At 51.9% G+C, this 13,191-nt stretch overlaps 8 protein-coding genes across 8 annotated transcripts; 5 read left to right on the top strand and 3 right to left on the bottom strand.

The window, feature by feature from the left end:
• The first annotated feature begins 2 nt into the window (after positions 1-2).
• On the top strand, positions 3-976 carry BJX68DRAFT_250972 (40S ribosomal uS11 domain-containing protein). The gene is made up of 3 exons (XM_071042335.1): positions 3-172; positions 240-312; positions 376-976. Exons 1-3 carry the CDS (start codon positions 106-108, stop codon positions 743-745), a joined length of 510 nt encoding a protein of 169 aa, XP_070891976.1. The 5' UTR covers positions 3-105; the 3' UTR covers positions 746-976.
• A 326-nt stretch (positions 977-1,302) lies between these two features.
• Positions 1,303-2,007, top strand: BJX68DRAFT_250969 (uncharacterized protein). The gene has a single exon (XM_071042334.1). The coding sequence runs from the start codon at positions 1,553-1,555 to the stop codon at positions 1,907-1,909; it is 357 nt and encodes a 118-aa protein (XP_070891975.1). The 5' UTR covers positions 1,303-1,552; the 3' UTR covers positions 1,910-2,007.
• BJX68DRAFT_250968 (AAR2 protein-domain-containing protein) lies at positions 2,008-2,825 on the top strand. Its single transcript, XM_071042333.1, has one exon. The coding sequence runs from the start codon at positions 2,152-2,154 to the stop codon at positions 2,776-2,778; it is 627 nt and encodes a 208-aa protein (XP_070891974.1). The 5' UTR covers positions 2,008-2,151; the 3' UTR covers positions 2,779-2,825.
• On the bottom strand, positions 2,826-5,004 carry BJX68DRAFT_250965 (branched-chain amino acid aminotransferase, cytosolic). Its single transcript, XM_071042332.1, has 3 exons — positions 3,850-5,004; positions 3,171-3,775; positions 2,826-3,113 (listed from the first exon to the last, which is right to left on the bottom strand). Exons 1-3 carry the CDS (start codon positions 4,262-4,264, stop codon positions 2,928-2,930), a joined length of 1,206 nt encoding a protein of 401 aa, XP_070891973.1. The 5' UTR covers positions 4,265-5,004; the 3' UTR covers positions 2,826-2,927.
• A 1,651-nt stretch (positions 5,005-6,655) lies between these two features.
• BJX68DRAFT_42143 (putative C6 transcription factor) lies at positions 6,656-9,223 on the top strand. Its single transcript, XM_071049144.1, has 6 exons — positions 6,656-6,966; positions 7,052-7,705; positions 7,765-7,916; positions 7,993-8,172; positions 8,227-8,580; positions 8,635-9,223. Exons 1-6 carry the CDS (start codon positions 6,835-6,837, stop codon positions 9,050-9,052), a joined length of 1,890 nt encoding a protein of 629 aa, XP_070891972.1. The 5' UTR covers positions 6,656-6,834; the 3' UTR covers positions 9,053-9,223.
• BJX68DRAFT_42134 (uncharacterized protein) lies at positions 9,224-10,062 on the bottom strand. The gene has a single exon (XM_071049143.1). The coding sequence runs from the start codon at positions 9,980-9,982 to the stop codon at positions 9,395-9,397; it is 588 nt and encodes a 195-aa protein (XP_070891971.1). The 5' UTR covers positions 9,983-10,062; the 3' UTR covers positions 9,224-9,394.
• A 197-nt stretch (positions 10,063-10,259) lies between these two features.
• BJX68DRAFT_250957 (putative eukaryotic translation initiation factor 3 subunit EifCl) lies at positions 10,260-12,537 on the top strand. Its single transcript, XM_071042331.1, has 2 exons — positions 10,260-10,700; positions 10,852-12,537. Exons 1-2 carry the CDS (start codon positions 10,392-10,394, stop codon positions 11,971-11,973), a joined length of 1,431 nt encoding a protein of 476 aa, XP_070891970.1. The 5' UTR covers positions 10,260-10,391; the 3' UTR covers positions 11,974-12,537.
• Positions 12,538-12,712: 175 nt separating this feature from the next.
• Positions 12,713-13,081, bottom strand: BJX68DRAFT_273594 (HesB/IscA family protein; the record flags this gene model as incomplete). The annotated part of the gene is made up of 1 exon (XM_071047499.1): positions 12,713-13,081. A coding segment is annotated over one exon (369 nt), but the record flags the coding sequence as incomplete, so codon positions are not given.
• Positions 13,082-13,191: the final 110 nt, after the last annotated feature.

Below are 13,191 nucleotides of genomic sequence, written 5' to 3'. Positions count from 1 at the left end.
CACACGGATCCACCACCAGATTTTCCTGTCTGTATCTCCAGCCGGACACCGCAACGACTTCTTTCTTTCTCCTCATATTCCATCCCACATCAGCAAGTCGACACAATGGCCCCCAAGAAAGCCGCCACTGCCACCAAGGAGAACGTCACTCTCGGCCCTCTGGCCGGAGATGGTATGCGCACCCTTTTGCAAAGCAAATTCGTGAAAAAATGGAGTCTAATCGATTTGTCCGTCTCTAGGCAAGCTCGTTTTCGGTGTTGCCCGCATCTTCGCCTCTTTCAACGATACCTTCGTTCACGTTACCGATCTCTCGTACGTTCTGCCTCTGTCGCATCCGTCAATATGCAATGGAATTTGCAACTAACGAGCTTCCAGCGGTCGCGAAACCATCTGCCGTGTCACCGGTGGTATGAAGGTCAAGGCTGACCGTGACGAGTCCTCCCCCTACGCTGCCATGTTGGCTGCCCAGGACGTCGCTACCCGCTGCAAGGAGCTCGGCATCAACGCCCTTCACATCAAGATCCGTGCTACCGGTGGTGCGTATCCCCCGAAGCGGGACTCTCAAAAGATGGATACTGATATACTGGCTATAGGTAACGGAACCAAGACCCCCGGTCCCGGTGCTCAGTCCGCTCTCCGTGCCCTTGCCCGCTCTGGCATGCGCATCGGCCGCATTGAGGACGTCACCCCTACTCCTTCCGACTCTACTCGTCGCAAGGGTGGTCGCCGTGGTCGTCGTCTGTAGGTATGTGCGAGCCTGCCGTGCGATTGCGCTGTGCTGCGCATCTGTATGTTCGCTTTTTGGTCTCGGCTTGTGCGGGGTTTTCTGGTCTTGCGTGGTCGGGTTTGCGGAGCATACATTTGCTAGCTAGGCCTCTTACCTGCTGAATGTGGATGGAATAAACGCGAAGAACGGCAGTGATTGCCTGGTCTTCATCATTTCATGTCCAAAATACAAAAGTTCAGTTCGCTGGAATCTTTCTTTCAAGTCGTAGACGAGCGTATGAGTGTTGGCCGCCCTAAAACCCTTCGCACGGTCATAAGTGACAAAGATAGCCTCAAGGCTGCGCAAATAACGACGATCACTTGGTGCATGCCCGCTAGTCCCTCTGCTGGGCGACATATCGATCAATGCTTTTAGATTTCGATTCGTGCTGATATTGACATCTTACAACGAGTCACTCGACTCCGCTATATCTAAGTATGAGCAATAGTAGGGAGTAGATGGTTGACGTCAGACCCGCAACCAAAGCACCTAAATTTCTCAAGCACCTCGATTTCTTTTCTCGCCGCACCAACGTCTTTCAAGCACATTTTTACATCCAAATCAACATGAAAGCATTCTTATGGTCGCCTTGAAACCAATCATATACTTCTAGAATCGGCTTCTATACCTATACAGCTGGCAAAATGACGGATCTGGTCAAACGCCGAGCCAGCACAAACAAGGAATCCTCCCCCATCCCAACACCGACCCTCCTAACCCCGCACCTCCCCCCGAAAACCCTTGTTGGCATCGACCTAATCACATTTACATCAACACCGAACTTCCATGGTATTCGCGACATCCCTGGCGGTTGGCACTTTCTGTACACCGGGACAACAGAAGGGTTATCACTGCGATGCGGTGCTTGGTTCTTCATCGATGACGACGCGACAGAAGGAGATAGTATTGGCGCGGAACCGCAGGTACTCATCTGGCGGTGGGATGGGGATACAGAGGCGCTGGAGCAGATTAAGGGTACAGAGGAAGGACATCAGGAGGCAATGCGGTACCGGGCGAATTTGGGGGCGCTGTGGAGGGGTGGTGGGTTGTTCGGGTATCGGAGTCGAGTTTCTGTGCACAGGTCGCAGCAGTCGGAAGATGAGGCGGCAGAGGAGGAAGGGAGGAGAGAGTGGAGGGCGTTGACGGATCGGTTGTCTGCGAGGTTGTTGAGTAGGATTACGGGCGCGGACCGGGGAGAGGGGGTGGTTGATGTGGATATGGACTGGGATGGGAGGGTGCGGTGGGTAGTTACGTCTGGAGGTACGGCGAAGCGGGATAATGATGATATCCCTGGGCTTGAGGGGTCGAGTTTAGAGCGCGTGGCTCAGTCTGGGAATGCCGGGGCGAAGGAGAGGGACTTCTCCTTCCTCCCTGTCGATCTGAAGATGACGTGGAGGGAGGGCGCGATAGGTCGGGAGCGAACAGAGGCAGCGCGGGATCGGTCCTGGGCGTTGGGCGAGATCATTCAGAGCGTTTCGTCGCGTCCTGATGATGAAAGCGAAGGCGAAACGCAGGTGCTCGGGGAGCTACAATTCACGTTCCTCATGGGCTTGACCTTGATGAACTACTCGTGTCTCCAACAATGGAAGCGGTTACTGCGACTGATATTAACATGCCGCCGGGCAATCGTGGAGAGGGCGTCTCTCATGGCCGAAGTATTGCGCTTATTGTTATCTCAACTCAAGCGGTGCGACGACATCGAGGGAGGACTTTTCGATCAGTTAGGCGAAGGAGCTGAATTTCTACGAAAGCTACTCAAAGCTTTTCGGACGGCGCTGTACGAAACCCTCGAAGACGTGGAAGGATCTCCTGTGCAAGCCGAATTTGAGCGCCTCGAATCTTGGGTGAAGAACGAGTATGATTGGGAGCTGAACCGTGATGCCGTGCTTCGAAAGGGCACGCTCCAGTTGGAGGACGGAGAGGAGGTAGAAATGGAAATGATTGAGGACGAGGAAGACGACTACGCGCCGGTGATTGTCGATTTGGACACCGTGCCAGAGGCACTGCGGTGACAATCTACAACATGCAACAATACTTTTGGAACCCAAAAACTTTGAATCTGTAAATTATATTCATGTCTAAATAACCAAGGTTTGCCACCCAAAGCCTGTCTATAATCTAATGAATGGTCAACATCTCACAATATGAGTATACGACAGGTCTATTTCTCGCTCTCGTTCTCAATGAGGTACGCCCACTCGTGGTTCTCCTGGCCATCCTTGCCGTACATGATCGCCTCGAGCCAGGACTTGATCTGCGCGGCGTATTCCGCACGATCAGAGCCGGTCTTGAGTAGAGGAATGTCGACCTCGCCGTCTCGGATGAGCTTGACGGGTGTGATGAAGAACTACACTTGTTAGCTCACTGTCCGGCTACAAAGTCACAGGGTAAAAGGGAAACATACGGCAGTACCACAAACAAAAGCCTCCACAATGCGTCCCTCCTTCCACGCTGTCTCGACATCACCAATAGTGAACGTCTTCTCAACAACCTCCACAGCACCCAAGTCACCGTTACCCTGGCGCAACCGCTCCCTAGCCAGCTGCAAAACAGAGCGCCGCGTGACACCGGGCAAGATCAACTGGTTCTCCAACGGCGCTGTCACCAGCTCGCGCTTTCCCGTCTGCGCGTTCTCCCAAACAATAAAGAAGTTGCTAGCTCCCGCCTCGGTAACCTGACGATCGGCGCCGAAGAGCCAGAGGACCTGATCGAAGCCCTGGGCTTGCGCTTTGCCATGCGCGGCGAGCGAGGGGCCATAGTTGGCACCGAGTTTGGCGTATCCGAAACCGCCGGGCCAGGCGCGGATGGTATCTGGGTGGGAGGCGAGGAGTTTCAGGCCGGAGGGTTCGCCGGGGACGGACTTGATGCGGGTGGCTGGGTCGGGCCAGGGGACGGCGATGATGAAGAGGAGGGCTTCCTTGGGGGCTTGGACGCCGAGCTGCATGCCACTGCCGATGAGGGTGGGGCGGAGGTAAAGGAATCGGCCGGGTTGGTCCTTGGGGAGCCAGCCTATATAAAGGTTCGTGTTAGCGGGTTTATCTCGAGGGTTGCGGGGTAAAAGGTGAGAATGAGGCGCGACGTACGGAGACCGTCAACCTGCATCAGCTTGGCAATGAGTGTCTTGAGCTCTTGGAACCGGAAGCTGGGTAGGGAAGCTCTAACGGCGCTGTTAGAGAGACGCTCGCCGTTGAGGTCGGGTCGGAAGAGACGAAGTTTGCCGTCGAAGCCGCGATAGACCTTCATGCCCTCGAAGCATTCGGTAGCGTAGTGCAAGCATGATGCGGTGGGAGGGAGGCTTAGGTTCTGGTACGGCTTGACTTCGGGAGTTTCCCAGCCATTCTCGTCGGTCCATCGCACGGTGACCATGTGGTCGGTGCAGTAGGAGTGACTGAGCTCCTCCTGGGAACCGGGGAGAGGCACATCGCGGAGGTTGTTGGATCGGGTGATCTTGACGACGGAGGCGTCGAGTTCAGCGCGTGCAGGTGCAATTGAGCCCATTTTGTTGTGACTGTGGTTGGAATAATGAGGGAAAGGATTGTAAGGGATGTGAGTCAGTTATAGATGGCTGCGCGATGAGTCACGAAAAGAGCTCCAAGGGACTCAGCGTCAACTAGGATCCTTTTCGTCGGCTTCTATCGTGTAGACGGGATGTAGAGATGTCAAGAGCAATGTTGTAGGATTTTTCTAGAGATATTTCGCCGACATGGGAGTACAAAGAATGCGCTGCGCTCTCAATTTTTTCTACCATAAAACCCCACCGCTCGCATTTTGCCCCTCGTCTGGCCGATGCTAACCGAGATCAAGCCAGGAACAATCGCATTGAAGTAATCAACAAAGAGCGAAGATACAGCGATTTGAGGGGAGAGATGGGAGACATCACTGTTGTCAGCACTTTATTCTGCGTTCGGTGCGACTAGGTAGTCAGCGTGAGCGGCCTGAAAACCTAGGCTCCCGATCGAGTAGGCTTCGAGAAACGAGAGGGCTTCCGTTCCCGTCGATTTATAAGGTTCTGCAAGTAAGAATAAATAGTGAAAGTGGACCAAGATTTGTTTCATCAGCCGCAAGGATTAGAATGTGGTCGGCGGAGGGAACCGAAGAGAGCTCGAGAAGACGCGTATCCGTGGTTTCACTATCAGCCGAAGGTGTGGCGACCGTAAACATGCATGGGAAGCTATATCCAAGGAAGTTATATCCAGCCTATGACAAACGGAAAGCGTCTAGCTAAATGGCACAACGCGCGAACTAGTGGACGCTGATTTCTCCATCTTTGATCGGCTAGGTGTGGGGTGAAAGGACCACCTTCCGAATGTCAAGCCACGGGCTCAAGACGATTCGCTGGAAGTATCTATCGAAGCCTATCGGCCCCTGCAGCGGTCCCTGATTGTCGGTCATCAGGCCTCTCATCGGAAGAGCATCATTCTGTCGCATGAAAAATCCACCCAATAGGCGATGGGTGCTGGGTGCTGGGAGTCGGCTCCGGCACGGGCAGCCCAAATGCAACAAGTGCGAAATGACCTCAGCACGGTCAGCACCCGAGGCGACTCGCTCGGTACTGAAGGCCGTGGCTAGCTTTCTACGCGTATACTCCCGTCCATGCACCGGTGGAAAGTGGTTACCTCACAAGCAGCTCACGGGACTGGCGGGCGACACAGCCGGTCCTTGGCTGTGATAGGCGCTGAGTGGCCGGTTATATTATCCGCCTATTGATTGATATGTTGAGCATTCACAGTGGCACTCTGCAAAGCTGTGCTTGCAAGACCCTTACGTAGACGGGATCCAATTCAACCAACTCATCATTGCTACTGGTGGTTCCCCTCCATTATCTGTAATTGATATGTTTTGTTACCGTTCCCAAATCGTATTCGTCACTCGGGGTTAATCCTGATTTCCTTGGATCATCTGTCACAAGTGACTTTTTTTCCTGTTTTCATCCTCGCGATTCCAGTTTTCTCGTCGCCTCCCCTGTCTGCTTGCCAACTTTGGACAAGGGTCGGGAAAGGCTGCGCGGATCGGAGGGGGTGCGAGCGTTGCGGATGCGATAAATATGAAATAATGTGCGCAGAGTGCAAAGTACTGGCAGGATCCTTTCCGTATCGAGAGCACCCGCACTCCCACACTGCCTGCCACTGGTGGCTCCCGAAGCTAGAGCCTTGGACCCAAAGGTAGGCCAACGCGAGCTCAGTCTCACTCCATGAGCATGACCATTCTTCCCCAACCTGCCAATTCCCCAGCATCAGGATGAAATCAGCGGACCCAGGGTCCTCCGGGCCTTCAAGGTAGCAGGCTTGCTGTGGCTAGTCGGGAGACCTCCACCATCGAATAACAGCTCCCGCCTTCCTTTAGGGATGTCTGGTCAAGGAACAGGCCATCAGGTTCCCTTCAAGCCATGTCCAACGCGGCGCTGTTTCATCCACTCGTTGCTCTCCTCGACTTGCTCCACTCGATAGCATCACCCATCCATGCGTCTGGCCCCCCCATCCATGCTTGTTTGCTTGTCTGGATTCATTTTCCATGTTCTTTGGGCTTGTCACAATCGATCGATGGATTCCCATCCTTGCTGGCTTATCCCGCTGGGGCCCTGTTTCTGCCCTTTGGGATTTTTTTCCCTTGAATCTGGACCTTCTCTAACAGTCAGTTTTCTTTTTCAGGCTTCGCTGTCCTCCTTCGACCGCCACGAACCCATTATTGCCGACATACCCCCATAATTGAACATACCGTTTCGTCTTACCGCCGACTCACATTTCCCATTCCACATCACATCACTTCCCACTTGTCGCCCCCCTTCCCCAGACACTCTTCGATTGAGGCGCGCGCCCAGTGATACTAGCCCGCACTGCGCCCAGTTCCTGCAAGTAGACCGAGTCATAGCTGCTGCACATGAGCCCATTCGACGCGACCTAAACCAACAGTGGCAAAAAAAGCTCAATGCCTCTCCAGAGCTCTGCCTCGAGATAGCATCGCCTTCGTGCCCTCTGGGAGTTTTGTCAGGATAATACTTCAACTCCGAGGGCATCTCTGGCCTTTTTGATTATTCAAGTCCCCGCTTTACCGAAATCTTACCGTCGAAAATGGCTTCCAGCAAGGATAAACATCTTCTCACAATCGCTCCAGGCCCCGGGCCATTGCGAGAATACAAGCCCTTGACAAAGAACAAGAAGAGCTCGAGTGCATGTTTGCCATGTAAGCAAGCAAAGAGAAAGGTACGTTTCTGGCAGCCACGCAATTCCCTAACCCGTGTGCTTTTTCCGACGTGGTTGGAGCTAACAGTTCTTTTGTTCGCAACAGTGTACTGGACGACCGGCCCCATGTAAGGCTTGTGAGAATAACAAAAGTGAATGCGTTTTCGACGAGTCGAAAGATCTTAGGCGCAAGCTCGCTGCGAAACAAACCAGCAAAGATCTAGCAAAGACGTCAGAGGATCTCGAATACTATCGGCGTGTTCTAAGAATCCTCGTAGGGCAGCTGCGCACGTCAACAGGCGAAAAACTTGAGGATCTCTTGACAGTTGTGCGCCAAGGTCGCGGTGACCTGGATGAAGTCGCCACGAACATTCTTCAGAGATTTCCCCATGCATTCGAAACAGCTTTTCCCGAGGGATCGCCAGCTGATGCGAGCGACACTAGCTCCGAGGACCTAAGAAGTCCTGAGGACCTGCAAAGCGTCGGAAGCCAGGATAGCAGCGCAATGGTTAATCATTCCAGGATTTCCATCAGAGAGCTATGTGATACTCCCCTACTGCGGGTTGAATGTCGTGCATGGACGGCTGTCACGCAGGATGATCACCTTGTCTCTCATCTGATATCAGTATATTTCACGTGGGATCACCCACTAATGCAGGTGGTTGATCAAAATCTGTTCCTGGAGCACATGAAGCTGGGTGACACAAGGTCAAAGTTCTGTAGCCCTATGCTCGTGAACAGCATTCTAGCATTGGCGAGCGTGAGTCAATCCCAGTTCCAGTCGTGGCCGAAAAATTGTGCTGTGCTGACTGTCATCAGATATATTCGCATTATCCTGAGGTATATGGCGCTCCGGGAGACATATATTCTCGAGGTCAGCATTTTTTCGAGGAAGCAGAGAAACAGTGGAAGGCCCAAGAGGGTCGACCTTCACTGGCCAATATTCAGGCTCTGGCTTTGATGAGCCACAAGTGAGTAGATCTGTGGGAGCTCTCGCAGTGCCTTGTGTGCTTAGCCTTTTGGAACATCAGAACTGACTGTTTACAGTTTGAAGCTTCAAGGGAAGGACAATGCTAGCTGGCTCTATCTTCGTCAAGCTGTACAGCTTGGGCAAGACCTTGGCATTTTCAGATCATCAAGCTCAAGACCCAGCGAATGGGACCGGATGCAGGACGAACTCAAGCATTCTAGCGCCCGAACCGCTTGGGGTGTCTTTATAATGAACTCGTAAGACCAGCCACGGTTCGGAAAGTATGTACCTTTGTTGACTCATTTTTGCAGACACATGTCCATGGAATCTCGCAGAATATCAAACCTCGAAATACCCAGATTAACACTCAGTGAGATGGACGGTCCACAAAGCGACACCATGTGGGTTCCCTACCCTGTTCGAGACCGCGAAGATTACCCAGAAAGATTGGCAAATCTTCCGTATGTCTTGAGGAAAATGGTGGACTTGACCGAGACCGTCTTGGATATACAAAGCCTTTTCTTTGACAGGGCTTTCAATATGGGCATCGACAAGGTGTGGAAAGAGGTAGACTCATTGTATAGTCGCCTTGAAGATTTTCTTCAAAGTCTCCCTGACACGGAGATTATTGATGGGGAACCTATCCCACAAATGTTATTTCTGCAGTAAGGACCGAAAACGGATCGATACTCACGATCAAGTCTAATCCCTTGTTGCAGTATAAAGTGCCACCAAGTCATCATCTTGCTTCTGGGTCTTCTTCTCGAGCAGCGAAATACGGAAACGTCACTAGATCCGAGCACGATCGAATGGGTTCAAACCAGACAGATCCATGCCGCAAGACAGATTGCCGACTACCTCGATTTGTATTGTCGACACTATGGATTGCCACATACGCCCAGTCTGATTTTCGGCCCTGCGAAGAGCGGCGCGCTCACGTTACTCCCGTTTCTGAATGACGAATCAGTCAGCGCAGCGTTCTCTGTGTTATGGAAGTTTCTCGATTCATTCAGCAGAAAATTCCCCGCCGCGAAAGATGCCTTGTTTGAAATCTATTCCGTACTCGATAATTCGCCAAATCCGTTGCCGGAAGAAGTTGTCGCTTCAGTCCAACGCCGAGACTCAGAATGCTCATAATGCCAGGATGCTGATGGAATAGAACCCGGAGGCGCGAAGTTAACGTGCGAAATGAGGACTTGGAAGATGAACAGCGGCATACTCAGATTCGTGCGCCTACCAGTAATGCTGGAGGATTTCGTACGCGCGAAAAATGGAAGGGACAACCGAGGGGTGAATGCCTGAAGGCTCGTCGGTGGTGATACTTGGAGGAATAAAAGAGGTCTTTCATCGAGAATGGGTCTATTTATCAGCGATATTAGCGGCCCTGGAAGCGTTAAGGGGTCAACAAAAGTATGACGATTGAGCAGGCTGGCCGACACCCCATCCTTTCATGGTGAGTTCGCGGTGAGGATTACTCCTCTATTCCACGAGGGAGCAGGGAGAACAGTCTGAAGCCGTCAGGGAGCTCTCTGCCTCATCACACGTCCTTTGACGGAAAGAGGCTTGCATGCTGAGAGCTAACTGACGAAGACGGCAACGAACTATTTTCCGCAAGTGTCTGAACGCCACTACGGAGCGCCGTAGACTTGTTTTCGGATGAATGAGCTTGGAAACGGTTTCCTTGCTCGCGAATTGGTTGATCTGCGGATAAATCATCCCAGCCTTCTTACAGGTCGGCTGAGCTATTTCATGCCATGGTACCTCCACACTATCTCGTGACGGCGTCCCTGAGAGCCGGAGGATTAGTCTTAGACTTGGACGAGCGGGCCCTTTATTACGACCTTTTCTTCTAGTAGTTCGCAATTGTGCCTCGTGAGGATAGTGTGTTGGCAACTGATGCGCTGTTCCTATAAGGATCACGATGTGACAGTCTTCGACAACTATTGGTTGACTACGAAGAGAGTTTTTGAATGGTATGGTCGTGGACTCTGGGGTACTCGGAAGGGCATGCAATTCTTTCACAGCTGGAATACTGTTACAGAAAACCGGACTAGGATTTGTGTGCATATCACATCAAGACAATTTAGACACCATAGGATCAGAATATCCTTTTCAACTCAAGCAAGTTTGTAGCAAATACACAGTGCTTCACTCACGTTGTGATTAACACACTGCCATTGATTGTGTCTACTATGAAGCAGAACTATCTAAACATTTGCGTCTCTGCGTTCTATACAAGGTCGGTTTGTGGATTGGCTGAGTATAAATGACTAAGCAGCCAAGTATGCATAGATAAGATAAGCACAAATCGCCCAAGCGAAAACCCTCAAAATTCGATGCGGCAGAACCGTCGAAATCCCACACCCGAAACGCCGAGTCCACGCCTGACGACCTCCCCGCGCGCCTCCCCTCCTCTTGTCAACAATTAGTCGGACGATTTTTTTGAAAGCCGGCAGTATCCGTTTTTTCGCCCACCATGTCCTACGACGAGCGCGTGAATGCGCGCCCCAACCTGGGCGACGAATCTGATGTCGAGGAAGAAGCTCTGGTCAACGACTACCGCGAACAGGTAAACTTCGACGATGGAATGAGCGAGTTGGATCGGACTACATCACTCGGAGCTGCTTCTCAGACGCAGGACCTGCAGGCACAGCTCGCCGCTGCCGCCACTCCTTTGGAATACCAGGCCACACTAGAGACAAAGTTTGCCAGCTACGACAACTACTGCAGTCTGTTCCATTACATCCTCAACTCGGATGGTCCGGTGGAATTGGAGGTTCCTTCTGTATGTTGGCCCTTGTTATCTATTGCATTCCCGGTAGTCGAGTTTTGAGATTCATTATACCCGCCTTCTGGTTCAGTTCTGTGTGTGCCTTGTACGGAACGGGTGAATGTTTTGCTTCAGAAATACTAACGGTGCGCTTGCTTACCAATAGTACTACTGGGCCTGGGATGTGATCGATGAGTTCATCTACCAGTTCGAATCCTTCTGCCGCTACCGTAACCGCGTTGCCCGCAGCGGCTCCAACGAGGAGGAAGCTCAGCTTCTCCGCGAGAACCCCAACACATGGGGCTGCTACTCCGTTCTTAACGTCCTCTACTCCCTCATCCAAAAGTCGCAGATCAACGAGCAGCTGGCCGCTATGAAGCGTGGTGAGGATGCCGCCGCCTTTGCTGGAGAATACGGTTCCCGCCCACTCTACAAGATGCTGGGATACTTCTCCATCATTGGATTGCTTCGCGTCCACTGCTTGTTGGGTGATTTCAGCCTCGCCCTCAAGACCCTCGACGACATCGAGATGAACAAAAAGGCCATGTTTGCCCGTGTCATGGCCGCCCACTTCACCACATACTACTATGTCGGTTTCTCCTACATGATGATGCGCCGCTACGGAGACGCCATCCGCATGTTCAGCCACATCCTGGTCTACGTCTCCCGGACCAAGAACTTCCAAAAGGGCGGCAACAGCTACGACGCCATTGCCAAGAAGAACGACCAGATGTACGCTCTGATCGCCATCTGTGTTGCTCTCCACCCCACACGCCTCGACGACACCATCCACTCTGCCCTCCGTGAGAAGTACGGCGAGCAGCTCATCCGCCTCCAGCACGGCGGACCCGAAGCTCTTCCCCTCTTCGAGGAGCTTTTCCGCTCAGCCTGCCCCAAGTTCATCAGCCCCACCCCTCCTGACTTTGACAACCCAGCCCTGAACGTCGACCCCGTCGACCACCACACCGCCATCTTCATGGATGAGGTCAAGAACACCTTGTACAACCCCACGATCCGGTCTTACCTCAAGCTTTACACAACGATGGATCTGAAGAAGCTCGCCGGCTTCCTCGAGGTCGAGCCCGAGAAGCTCCGCTCGTGGCTGCTCATCAACAAGCAGCGCAGCCGCCAGGTCCGCTGGGTTGAGGGCGGACTGCTCGATGGCGAGTCCGTCAGCGCCAACGACCTCGACTATGCTCTCGAGAAAGATCTCATCCACGTCAGCGAGACCAAGGCCGGACGCCGCCTTGTGGACTGGTACCTGAGGAACCTCGCCCGTGTCTACTAAATTGCCATCTATGCGCTGCTTGACACGTGTTGGAATTCTGCAAAACAAAATGAGATGCGCTTGGCATACCCCCATCTGGAGACCAAAAGATAGGTACTTCATATAGCAATGAGAGGGTAATTTGCTGAACAAGGGCTGTGGTGGTTGGTGTATTCATGGATGAGGTCATGCGGGTTCCTCGAGATGTGGAAGCGGAAGGGGAAGAGAAGAGACAGATGATGATGTTTTATAAACGACTTACCATGTCTCCCTTTATTTGTCCCTTGCTAGCATCATGACTTTTTTCTTCTCTCTGATTGCATTGTCCATGCTTAGGTTTTATTTCAAGGGTCTATTGCGGCCCTGACCTGGGGTTTTAGGATTGTTGGTTGAAGTCATACAAAAGGGATTGCGAGGACTTCATCTGTCATGTATTTGATTTTGCTCTTTTTTCTTTATTTATTGTTCGATATGTGATATGTCTCCGGCTATGCACTCCGATCCTGCATGGTACAAAAAAGGACTCTGGTTAGTTGAGGAGATGATGTTGGTACAAGAATATAACAAAAATTTAAAACAATCACTTGATTTGCAGTCTTATAGACAAGAAAGTACAATTGGTAGTGTAGCATGCGCTTCTCTATATTCTCGACGTAATAAGCATGATATACAAGAGTGAGGATGATATAACCGCTCTATCAAAACAGTGAAGTATACACAACCGTCTCCTTTCTCCGCAAGATGTGACAAAGAAAGACCGTTAATCAACGACATCGAAGCTCGTCCCACAACCACAGCTACTTGTAGCCCGTGGGTTATCGACGATCTTGAACTGGCTGCCAATAAGCTCGGTTGTATAATCAACTGTGCTACCGGAAAGGAGCTCAAGCGATGGTTCGTCCATGACGACCTTTGCATTCCCGCCAGAGGAGCCCTCTGCGGATGAATCTGCTTCGGCTTCGAAAATGGTGTCTTCTTCCGCGTCAATCTTGGACGCGGCTTCGAGAGACATCAGGTACTGGAAGCCATGGCAGCCTCCGCTGGTTACTGTGATTCGGAGGTGGTGGTACGGGTTTTCGTCTTTTGTTGCGGAGGGTGATGTTGATGGGTCGGTGATTTGGCGGAGGCGCTTGTGTTGTTAGTTAGATGGTTTTTGAAACAGAAAGGACAGAACCGAAAAAAAGAGACACGGATGAAGGACCGAGGAAAGCAAAAAAAAAAAAAAAAAAAAAAAAAAAA

The sequence above is a fragment of the Aspergillus pseudodeflectus genome, assembly GCF_044049435.1.
Source record: "Aspergillus pseudodeflectus strain CBS 756.74 chromosome Unknown BJX68scaffold_122, whole genome shotgun sequence".
In the NCBI taxonomy this organism is placed as follows: Eukaryota; Fungi; Ascomycota; class Eurotiomycetes; order Eurotiales; family Aspergillaceae; genus Aspergillus; species Aspergillus pseudodeflectus.
The sequence above is the reverse complement of the archived record's forward strand: the minus strand, read 5'-3'. Positions and strand labels throughout refer to the sequence as shown.

What these genes read in the sequence shown, in the direction of transcription:
- BJX68DRAFT_250972 (XM_071042335.1), top strand. Translation starts at nt 106, where the DNA reads ATGGCCCCCAAGAAAGCCGCCACTGCCACCAAGGAGAACGTCACTCTC. An exon ending in CGGCCCTCTGGCCGGAGATG is followed by an intron (nt 173 to 239) that starts GTATGCGCACCC and finishes GTCCGTCTCTAG; the next exon opens with GCAAGCTCGTTTTCGGTGTT. An exon ending in GTTCACGTTACCGATCTCTC is followed by an intron (nt 313 to 375) that starts GTACGTTCTGCC and finishes ACGAGCTTCCAG; the next exon opens with CGGTCGCGAAACCATCTGCC.
- BJX68DRAFT_250969 (XM_071042334.1), top strand. Translation starts at nt 1,553, where the DNA reads ATGGTATTCGCGACATCCCTGGCGGTTGGCACTTTCTGTACACCGGGA.
- BJX68DRAFT_250968 (XM_071042333.1), top strand. Translation starts at nt 2,152, where the DNA reads ATGACGTGGAGGGAGGGCGCGATAGGTCGGGAGCGAACAGAGGCAGCG.
- BJX68DRAFT_250965 (XM_071042332.1), bottom strand. Translation starts at nt 4,264, where the DNA reads ATGGGCTCAATTGCACCTGCACGCGCTGAACTCGACGCCTCCGTCGTC. An exon ending in GATGCAGGTTGACGGTCTCC is followed by an intron (nt 3,776 to 3,849) that starts GTACGTCGCGCC and finishes ACCTTTATATAG; the next exon opens with GCTGGCTCCCCAAGGACCAA. An exon ending in CTTTTGTTTGTGGTACTGCC is followed by an intron (nt 3,114 to 3,170) that starts GTATGTTTCCCT and finishes TAACAAGTGTAG; the next exon opens with TTCTTCATCACACCCGTCAA.
- BJX68DRAFT_42143 (XM_071049144.1), top strand. Translation starts at nt 6,835, where the DNA reads ATGGCTTCCAGCAAGGATAAACATCTTCTCACAATCGCTCCAGGCCCC. An exon ending in GTAAGCAAGCAAAGAGAAAG is followed by an intron (nt 6,967 to 7,051) that starts GTACGTTTCTGG and finishes TGTTCGCAACAG; the next exon opens with TGTACTGGACGACCGGCCCC. An exon ending in GCATTCTAGCATTGGCGAGC is followed by an intron (nt 7,706 to 7,764) that starts GTGAGTCAATCC and finishes GACTGTCATCAG; the next exon opens with ATATATTCGCATTATCCTGA.
- BJX68DRAFT_42134 (XM_071049143.1), bottom strand. Translation starts at nt 9,982, where the DNA reads ATGCACACAAATCCTAGTCCGGTTTTCTGTAACAGTATTCCAGCTGTG.
- BJX68DRAFT_250957 (XM_071042331.1), top strand. Translation starts at nt 10,392, where the DNA reads ATGTCCTACGACGAGCGCGTGAATGCGCGCCCCAACCTGGGCGACGAA. An exon ending in TGGAATTGGAGGTTCCTTCT is followed by an intron (nt 10,701 to 10,851) that starts GTATGTTGGCCC and finishes GCTTACCAATAG; the next exon opens with TACTACTGGGCCTGGGATGT.